Consider the following 10056-nt stretch of genomic DNA (forward strand, 5'->3'; position numbering starts at 1 on the left):
TGAGAGTCTGTGAGACTCCACAGAAGTGGCTTTCCATTTGGAGTCTTCCCATATAAAGCTTTTGGATCCCATTGCATACAAAGGTTAATTTACAGCAAAATAATGCAGAGAATAACTACTTCAAAATCTGTTTATAGTACACTGATACTTTTAGTCATATAAAATTCAAATCTGTGGGACTGGCAGCCACATACAATGATCAAACAATTTATATACAAATCAGAAAGCATTGTACCGAGATAGTCAAGTATCCATGGTGATTCCATAAAGATGCCACTTTCATCTGTGGAAAGGTCTGCCATATTGTTTTTTTTTTTTTTTTCTTTTTGTCTTTTTTCGGGACCGGCAACGGATTGCAACCCTCAGTGTCGCGCCCGTACCGGACCGGGACCGGCATTGGGATCACAATCCTCGGTGTCGCCCCCACACCTCGCTCAGCCAGTGAGCGGGAACTGGTCTGTATGTGGGATCTGAACCCTCGGCAGGAGCGCCACCGCGCTTCCCAAGCGGCACACTGTAGCAGTGCGCCACCGGGCCGGCCCTGCCATATTGTTTTTTGGAGAATATTAGAGTCAACTTGTACTATTCATAAGCACTCCCCCTCCCCAAGAATGTAATGTGCAATAAAGGCAAATTTTGAGTTCAATTGGTTTTTATATGAAAGGCATTTGCTGGGTTCCTCGCCACTTTGAAAATCTCTGGTTTAGAATATGCTGAATCCTTGGACAGAGACTATCCCCAGATCCACCCCCTTTGTTCCATTTCTCTTGTGTAGGCACTGTAATGTAGCACTAATGGGCACTCAAGGTTGAAGGTCCTCAATGCTGATTATCTCCACACTTCCCTACTGTTTGGATCTGGGGATGGATGACTAGAGCTCAGTAGTCCCAGTCTTTTCTGTCAGTGTGAATTCTCTGAGGGTGTCTGAGGAGTGTGTTATGTGTGAGGGCCTGTGTATAAATATGTTGGTGGTGTTTCTCACATCTAGAAAGGGGTGAGCTATATGGCTTAAGGCTTTCCTACGTCCCCAGCACACGTGGAGTGGGTCTAGCCAGTATGAGTTCTCTGGTGCTTGGTGAGGGAGGAGCTGTGTGTAAAGGCCTTCCCACAGTCCCTGCACTCATACGGCTTCTCTCCTGTGTGGATCCTCCGGTGCTGAGTGAGATGAGTGCTCTGCCTGAAGGTCTTTCCACAATCCTGACATTCATAGGGCTTTTCCCCAGTGTGTGTCCTTTCATGCTGGCTGAGCGATGAGCTGTGACTGAAGGATTTCCCACATTCATTGCACCCATAGGGCTTTTCCTTTGTGTGGATCCTCTGGTGTTCTATGAGAAGGGAGCTCTGGCTGAAGGCTCTGCCACACTCAGTGCACTCATAGGGCTTCTCTCCTGTGTGGATCCTCTGATGCTGAATGAGGGGAGCAAGTTGGCTGAAGGCTCTGCCACACTCATTACATTCATAGGGCTTCTCCCCAGTGTGGATTCGCTGATGTTTGGTCAGTGATGAGCTGTGGCTGAAGGCCTTGCCGCAGTCGCTACACTCATAGGGTTTCTCCCCTGTGTGGATTCTCTGGTGCTGAGTGAGGTGTGTGCTCTGCCGGAAGGCCTTCCCACACTGACTGCACTCGTAGGGCTTCTCTCCTGTGTGCGTCCGCTCATGCTGGCTGAGCGAGGAGCTGTGGCTGAAGGTTTTCCCACACTCATTGCATCCATAGGGCTTCTCTCCTGTGTGAATCCTCCGGTGCTCAGTCAGGAGTGTACTCTGGCTGAAGGCTTTCCCACACTCGTTGCACTCGTAAGGTTTCTCCCCTGTGTGTGTTCTTTGATGCTGAATCAGTGGCGTGATCTGGGTGAAGGCTTTTCCGCACTGGTGGCACTCATAGGGCTTCTCTCCAGTGTGGATTCGCTGGTGTTTGGTCAGGGATGAGCTGTGGCTGAAGGCCTTGCCGCACTCTCCACACTGGTAGGGTTTCTCCCCAGTGTGGATCCGCAGGTGCTGGGTGAGGTGGATACTCTGCCGGAAAGCTTTCCCACACTCGCTGCACTCATAGGGCTTCTCACCTGTGTGAGTCCGCTCATGTTGACTGAAGGAGGACCTAAAACTGAAGGACTTCCCACATTCGCTGCACTCATAGGGCTTCTCGCCTGTGTGAGTTCTCTGGTGCTGGATCAGTGGGGCAATTTGATTGAAAGTCCTCCCACACTGAGTGCATTTATAGGGTTTCTCCCCAGTGTGGATTCTCTGGTGTTTGGTAAGTGCTGAGCTGTTCCGGAAACCTTTCCTGCATTCATGACATTCATAAGGTCTCTCACCTGTGTGTGTGCGGTGGTGTTCAATGAGTGCTGAGCTGTGACTAAAGGCCTTTCCACACTCCTCACATTTGTAGGGTTTCTCTTTTGCACAGGATTTCTGTTGAGCATTTGAGTCTGGCTTTTCCCTCTTTCTATGTGTTCCCTCCGTGTGAGGGCCCCGTCTTACGGGAGTCATTAGTTGATTTGGGAGACTGGGGTTCAAATGCAAGTTTTCTACAAACTCATTCCCCTGCCGCTGCTCCTGAGTGGATGTCTTCAGAGGTGTGGTGGCTGCCTGCACCACACGACTCCCTGGGCTCTCACAGCTCCATTCACATTGGCCCTTGGTGTCCTCACCCTTGGAGAACCACAGACCATCCCACAAGAACCTTTCTACCAGGACAACGCTGTTGGATATTTCTTCAGTGATGACTTGCTTTGGAGCTGACAATTTGTTTTCAGGTGTGGTTTCCAAGTCTGAAAGAAATGAAAACTTGCAATGTCCCTTAATCCCTGCTCCAGGGTAAAAAGAGTTTGTGGTGGGTGGGGGGAACAAAACTGATGATTTTGAACGGTTTAAGGCACAAGTAGTTTCGACCATTTAAAAATAGTTTTGCAAACCAGGAAAGGAGCAGGAGAAGGGAGAGGAAACAGAGAGCATAACCAGGATGAGGCTGGTATAAGGGTTATGGAAGGAGTTTGCAAGGGAACACAGAGAAGGAGGGTGGGGAGACAATGCTGAGGAAACATTCAGGGAAAATGTCCACCGATGCACCAGGCTTGGAAGGAGCAATGCAACAGCTGTGCACTGACTAAAGCAGCCCCCACAATGCCAGGTGGCAATGGGGGAAAAGCCACCAAGTTGGGAAGGACAACTCAGCCCAGCCCTCCCATCGCTGAGATCCAGTTTCTTCTTGGTGGCATATCGTTGTCGTACCATCTGACCCCAGATGTAAAGAAAACTATCAGCTCCCCAAAACTGGAAATAGCTGCAACAGCCATCACTGGGAGGATGAATAAATGACCTGTGTTACAAGACTTTGATCTGATTTATTTTATCTGCCTCACTAACTGGGATCCCCCAAGGGCAGGAACTTCTGTCCACCTTGGCCACCAATGTACCCACAGCTCACAGCGACAGCTCAATAGACATACTGAATCAACAGTTACCAAATGCTCCTCCTTCTTCCTGGCAGACTGCCTTTTTGCCCTGGTACTCAGCCCTTTTGGCACAGCCATGGCTTCAGGGTATGGCCTAGAGGAGTGATGTGGCACCTTTCCCATAGTATGTCATACTCCAGTGAAAAGTTAAAAAAAAAAAAGGTAAAACCAGTTGTGGCTGGCAAAATCGTGGTTCCCAAAGATGTCCATGTCCTAAACCCCAGAACCTGTGAATATGCTGTTATCTTACATGGCAGGGAGGAACTAGGATTGCTGATCATCTGACATCAAGATGGAGAGATTATCCTGAATTATCTGGGTGGGCCCAGTGTAATCACAGGGTCCTTAAATGTGGAAGAGAGAAGCAGGAGGGTTAGATCAGAGTGACATGATGTGAGCTGATCAGCCATTGCTGACTTTGAAGATGGATGAGGCCGTGAGCCAAGGAATGTGGGCAACCTCTAAAAGTTAGAATATGCAAAGAAACGGATGCTTCCCTTGAGCCTCCAGCAGGAACACTACCCTGCTGACACCCTGATTATAGCCCAACTAGATCCATTTTAGTCTTCTGATCCCCAGAACTATAAAATAATTTGCTTTGCTTTAAGCTTCTAAGTTTGTGGTAATTTGTTACAGCAGGAACAACAGGAAGCTAATACACTGGGTGAGGGCTGACTGTTACTGAGGCTGGGAGATCCTTTTGTGACCCCCACCTCCACTGGCCATCCCTTTTGGAACCTGGGGATGGGCCACTGTTCGAACAGGATGAGGGCCTGATGCCAGCAAGAAACTGCTGGTCAGGGGGCAGGGATGCCCCCACTTCCTAGAGTTGCCTGCTGGTCCCAACAGCAGAACCACCCAGCCAGCCTACAGGCAGAGCCCAGTCTGGACCTACTACCCACAGATGCATGAGTCATAAGTGATTCTTTGGTTTACACCACTGAGGTTGAAGTGTTATGCAGCAAGAGCCAAGTGATGCATCACTCCAGGGCCTTTGCACTTGTTCCCTCTGCCTGGAATGCTGCTGTCTTATACTCTCTCATAACTCAGGCTCCAGCTCACATGTTTCCTCCTTGGAGAGGCTATCCCTCACCTCTTTGCTAAAGCCCTCCCACCCGCAACCTGGTTTCTTTCTTTTTTTTTTTTTTTTCCTTTTTGTCTTTTTTCATGACCGGCAACGGATCGCAACCCTCAGTGTCATGCCCGTACCGGACCGGGACCGGCAACGGGATCGCAACCCTCGGTGTTGTGCCCGTACCTCGCTCAGCCAGTGAGCGGCCGGTCTGTATGTGGGATCCGAACCCTCGGCGGGAGCGCCACCGCGCTCCCAAGCGGCACACTGTAGCAGTGCGCCACCGGGCTGGCCCCCGCAACCTGGTTTCTACCTCGTCACCGACTTTCATCTTCTTAGCCATCATCACAATCTGTAATCAACATTCATTGTTATTATTATTTTATCTATTTATTGTGTGGGCCCCCCAGCCCTCCAACTAAGAATATAAATGCAGTGAAGACAGGAATTTGGTCTCACTCATACCAAAATGGGTGCTTGGTGAACCTTCACTAAAAGACTGAGATGTCAACTTGCTGTGAAGAATTAGAGAGCAGACACAGAGGGAAACCTGGATGGGAGGTGGACGGGCTCCTCCTGGCCCTTCAGGGCTCCTGCCTCACCTGGACCCACGCCTTGGGGAATGTTGGAGTCCACTGCCCACGGTTCTGCCTCCTGCTCCAGCAGGGAGATGACATCCGGCTTCGGAAACCAATGTCCTGCTCAGGAGGAGATCCACAGGGTGAGCGTTTGTATCCCAGGACCCTCTCTGACCCTCTACCTACACTATACCTTTAGTCCTGCAGGTCCCAAGTGGCTGGAGCCTCCAAGTGGCTGCAGCAGAGTATCAGACCCTGATGTTCTTTGGGGACTCTATTCCCCTATTCTCAGTCCTTGATCCCACCCTGGTTCTGGGGTGGACGTGACACAGTCCTGGTCACAGAGCTCTGCTTTCTCCCCTGCCTGCTGGCAACAATGACCATTGTGAAAGCGACCTTGTGCCCAAACCAAGACCTGGGACCTTTGATAGACGCCTAGAATATAGACCCTCTCTTTTCTGTGGGTCTCAGACCCACAGAAGGCACCCTGACAGCTGTCTTGTCACCTCCAGAGTGGTTCATCTGGGAATGGAACCAGAAAGAGGTTGCTATGGTCTGAATGTTGGTGTCCCTCCAAAATTCTTATGTTGGAATCTAATACCCAATGTGATAGTATTAAGAGGTGGGGGCCTTTGGGAAGTGATTAAATCATGGGGGCTCCACTCTCATGAATTGGATTAGGCTTGAGGGAGCTCTCTTGCCCCTTCCACCATGTGAAGTTGCAGCAAGAAAGTGACATAATGACAAAAAGACCCTCAGCAGACACTGAATTTGCTGGCACCTTGATCTTGGGCTTTCCAGCCACCAGAATGGTGAGCAATAAATTTATATTGTTTATGAATTAATTGTTAATGAATTAATTATGTCTAAGGTATTTTGTTATAGCAGTTTGAATGGATTACAATGGAGGTGCAGAGGGAGGAGTCAAAGGTCTACCCAGGGACTTTGCAGTCATGTGACCCAGTGCGTCTCCCTCACCCCACGCTTCTCTGCTTCAGGAGTTTTCAGGTTGGGTCTGGTCTGTGGCTTGCTAATATCGATCCTGATTGATATTTCACACACTAAAACAGTTCGGTTCCTGAAGCCAAGACACAGCCCAGGTATTTGGTTTTAAAGCCTAGCCCTATCCTCATCTTTCACCCAGGAGAATTAGAATCTGTGCTGGGGGCAGACCATCAGGACATGGTGTGGCCTTACCCACAGAGACCAGGAGCCCAAAGGTCTCCAGCATCACATCGCGGTACAGGGTCCTCTGGGGGGGTTCCAGTTGCCCCCACTCCTCCTGGGTGAAGTCCACAACCACGTCCTCAAAAGTCACTTGCTCCTGAAACATCATATACTAGTGTCTTCAGCCAAGCCACACCTGGCACTGGCTCCTGGTAGGGACAGCAGTGAATGGGGGCATCAGCCAGGCTGGGGAGGGTGGAGTTCTCTTGGGTCTGGGGGTTTGGGTCAGGTTTTCCTGTGGGGCCTGGTGGGCCTGCTGATGGGAGGGGGTGTCTTAGGGTGTAAGAGGCCATGACCCTGTTTCCTGTGATTTAGCCAGTGAAAAGTCTTGAAATAAGAAATAGTGCCAAAGAATCAACAATAAAGGAAAGGAGGTTGGCCAGTTAGCTCAGTTGGTTAGAGACTGGTGCTGATAACACTAAGGTCCAGGGTTCTATCCCTGTACCGGCCAGCTGCAAAAAAAAGGAGGGGACAGTCATGGGTGTGGTGGGGCTCAGCTCGCCAGGAATTATGCTTTCCCAGAGGTACCCTCAGAGTTGGCAGCTGTGTCTGGGCAATAGGGGAGGGGGACATCTGGAAAACTGTCAAGTGTAATGGGAAGGGAGACAGGAGCTCAATCAAATAGCTCAGATTCAAACTACGTCCTGATATAGGAAGAAAGAAGCCCAAATTAGTGAGGAAGAGAAGGATCACTCAGAAAACATAGTGGTGATAACTGTTTAGCCATTTAGGGGGAAAATCTACCTAAATCCTCACCTCTCACTACACCCTGGAATATATTCTAGACGAGTTATCGGAAATTTAAAAACCAACTCAAAAAAACCATCGCCCACATTACTAAGGGTTGCCCATGCCAGGCCCAGGGCCAGTGCTTCATTACATTTAATCTCATCAGCAGCTCCATGAGGTTTGTGCTGCTATGAGCCCATTGTAGAGAGGTCAGGAGAGATTAAGCGTCTTGACCAAAGTTATAAAGCTAGTAAGTAGCAAGTCCCAGGATTAAATCTGGGTGACTTTATTATTAATTTGTTCACTATATAAATTAAATTCAAGTATATGAAGACCCACGTAGAAGTGGGAAGTCAGCGTGGTAACAGGAGCATTTCAAATCAGTGAGCACACTGGGCCAACTAGCCATCTATTTGGGAGAAAAATTTGCTGCCAAGCACCAGAAGGGCAGACTGAAAGGCACAGCTGCGGGACAACCTTACAGATGGGAAAAATACCCAAACTGTGGGACATGCCCAGCACGGTACTATTTACGTAAAACAAAACAAGATGAAGCTCTATTCCTATCTGTCCAAAAAAGTAAATGATACTTGAATTAAAAAAAAGGGTGCGGGGGGGGGCGGGGGGAGGAGAACCGATAGATAGTGCTGGAACGCGGAAATGAAACCGGGTGGGGGGTCTCCGGCAGCAGTCCTCTGGTCTTTCATTTAACACTTAAATATTGGGGTAAAAACGCAATCCTCGAGAAAGGCTGTGCGTTGGTGTGTGGTCGGGGGTGTTCCTGGGGTATTTCCGATTATTACACTTTCATGTGATTTCTGACATTTCCACAAGAAGCTGGTTTCTTCCCGGTGGGTGGGATTAATGTTATTATAACAGGGCAGGTTCCACCCCTTCTGTCTCTCTGCCCCTCCTTCCCTCGAGCTTCCGCTCTAGGAAGGCTGCATTCGAGGCACCATCTTGGAACCTGAACCGCCAAATCGGCTAGCGCCTTCGTCTTGGACTCCTAAACCTCCAGAAATGTGAGTAAACAAATCTGTGTTCATTATAAATTACCCAGCTTCAGACAGGGATTGATGAGCGATGTTTTCCAGCACAGCATGGGGGGAGGTCTTTTCGGGGGAGGTCCTTTAAGAGGAGGTGACCGAGACCGGGGGACAGGCTTGGAACTGGCTAAAGCATGCTCTTGGCTGGGTGAGGGCAAAGGCCCTGAGGCCAGAACAAGTCTTGAGGGCGCCCCAAGTCAGGGCTTGGGAGGCCTAAGTGTGAGGATGGCGGGATACTCACCTGGGCCCTGGCGGTGCGGAGCCCAGCGGTCATTCCCTCCTCCTCCGGAGTCTTCGCGGGAACATCAGCTTCAGTTCTGTGGGGAGAGGGGATGTGAGAAGTTGCATGGGCCCCTGTGGTGACTAGAGACCCCAAGCCCTAGATTGGGGTGCAGCTGCGTGAGTCTGGAGCACAGCATCCAGAGCAAATCCAATAGCAGTGGAACCTTGGCTTGGCATTTCCCAAGCGCCTGCTGTATGCTCGGTGTTATCCCAGGAGTTATTCTATATGCTGTTGAAGGACGATCTCATATTTACCACCCGTTCCACAGATAGGGAAACTGAGGGCTGGGGAGGGCAAGAGGGACACCCCACAGTTGGGCAGATGACTTCCAGGGTGATTATTTCCGTAATTATGACGGAAAGCCAGATCGTCTTGTTATCGTTTGATGTGCCTCAGTTTCCGTCTTCTATAAAACAAGATGGTGATCCAGCGCCCGTCCTATGGGGCCGTGGCCGGGATTATAGGAATTAAGGCATGAAATGGGCTGAAAATGGAGCCTGGCAGAAATATACGAGAGTCTTCAAAAAGTTCATGGAAAGATTCATATTATCTTTTAATTTCTGTTTTTCCATGAACTTTTTTTTGGTGCCTGGCCAGTACAGGGTTCCGTCCATGAACTTTTTCAAGTACCCTCCTATACATATGATGGGGATTGTTGCCATGAGGGAAGGCTGTCACTTCAGTGAGCATCTGTTTAGCGTCTAGTGCATGCAGGGCGGTGCAGGCTCATAGATGACTCCGTGGTAGGAGCCACCCTCCAACCCCGGAGTTTCCACCAAGTCAGGGGGCATGCAGGTCAGGCTGGCTCCAGTCTCTGAAGGGTCGAGCCTGTGCCCCCTAGGCCCGCAGCGCCCGTTCCCTCCCGCCAAAGCTAGGACCCCCACCTCTAGCCCAGCCCCTCCTCTCGCACCCCGAGATCCCCTAAAACCGGGCCTCGCCCCCCAACACCACCAAAGCGACCCTCTCCAAGCCCAAAGCAGCGAAAGGAGTAGACACAAACGCGTGTGGGTGGGTATCCGCCCCGGCCGGGGCCCCGGGGAAGACCCTGAACCTCCTCCCGTCTTGGCCTCCCCGTCCTCGGCTTCCCAGATCTCACCGGCGGGACGGCTAGACAAAGGCCACGGCAACCACCACCTGGGACTGCGCCTGCGCACGAGAGCGCCGGACTACATCTTCCAGAGGGCCGCGCGCGCACTGTTTTTTTCACGCACTCATTCCCCCCCCACCCACCCACCCCCGCCCCGTTCCGTCCGGGATTTTGGAACCGCGGCAGCAAGGCATGGGAGCTGAGCGCGGACTCGCGGACTCGCGGACCCCGCCAGAGCCACTTTTCCGTCCCCACTCACGGCTAGACTGTAGGACAAAGGCCAGGGCCGCACCGCGCAGATGGGCTTCGAACTACAACTCCCAGAGGACCGCGCGCTTGCTTCCGTTCTTCTCCTTGCCCCGGAGCACCCTGCTCGCACTTGGAGTGCGGCCCCCAGACCCCCGCCAGGCTCAGCCTCGCCTCCCTTCCCCAGAACACTCCCACACCACACTCCCTTGTCAACCGGCAAGGCCACGTCGGCCCCCTGGCCGCGCCTGCGCAAACGGGTGTCGGACAATAATTCCCGGAGGGCTCCGCGCGGCTCGCTATGCATCTGCCCCGCCTGTCCGATTCTTGTGGATA

The 10056-nt window shown here is 51.2% G+C and overlaps 1 protein-coding gene across 4 annotated transcripts; it reads right to left on the bottom strand.

Moving 5' to 3' along the window:
• Window positions 1-634: 634 nt before the first annotated feature.
• LOC103590084 (zinc finger protein 135) lies at window positions 635-9845 on the bottom strand. Of its 4 annotated transcripts, none has more exons than XM_008572216.1 (5): window positions 9734-9845; window positions 8346-8421; window positions 6300-6426; window positions 5127-5222; window positions 635-2768 (listed from the first exon to the last, which is right to left on the bottom strand). In XM_008572216.1, the coding sequence occupies exons 2-5, from the start codon at window positions 8376-8378 to the stop codon at window positions 1048-1050; spliced, it is 1977 nt and encodes a 658-aa protein (XP_008570438.1). In that variant the 5' UTR covers window positions 8379-8421; window positions 9734-9845; the 3' UTR covers window positions 635-1047. The 4 variants fall into 4 exon arrangements, with proteins under 4 accessions (XP_008570438.1, XP_008570439.1, XP_008570440.1 ...); XM_008572217.1 differs by lacking the exon at window positions 9734-9845 and adding an exon at window positions 9484-9524; XM_008572218.1 differs by lacking the exon at window positions 9734-9845 and adding an exon at window positions 9388-9453.
• Window positions 9846-10056: the final 211 nt, after the last annotated feature.

This window comes from Galeopterus variegatus, unplaced genomic scaffold (assembly GCF_000696425.1).
Source record: "Galeopterus variegatus unplaced genomic scaffold, G_variegatus-3.0.2 Scaffold764, whole genome shotgun sequence".
In the NCBI taxonomy this organism is placed as follows: Eukaryota; Metazoa; Chordata; class Mammalia; order Dermoptera; family Cynocephalidae; genus Galeopterus; species Galeopterus variegatus.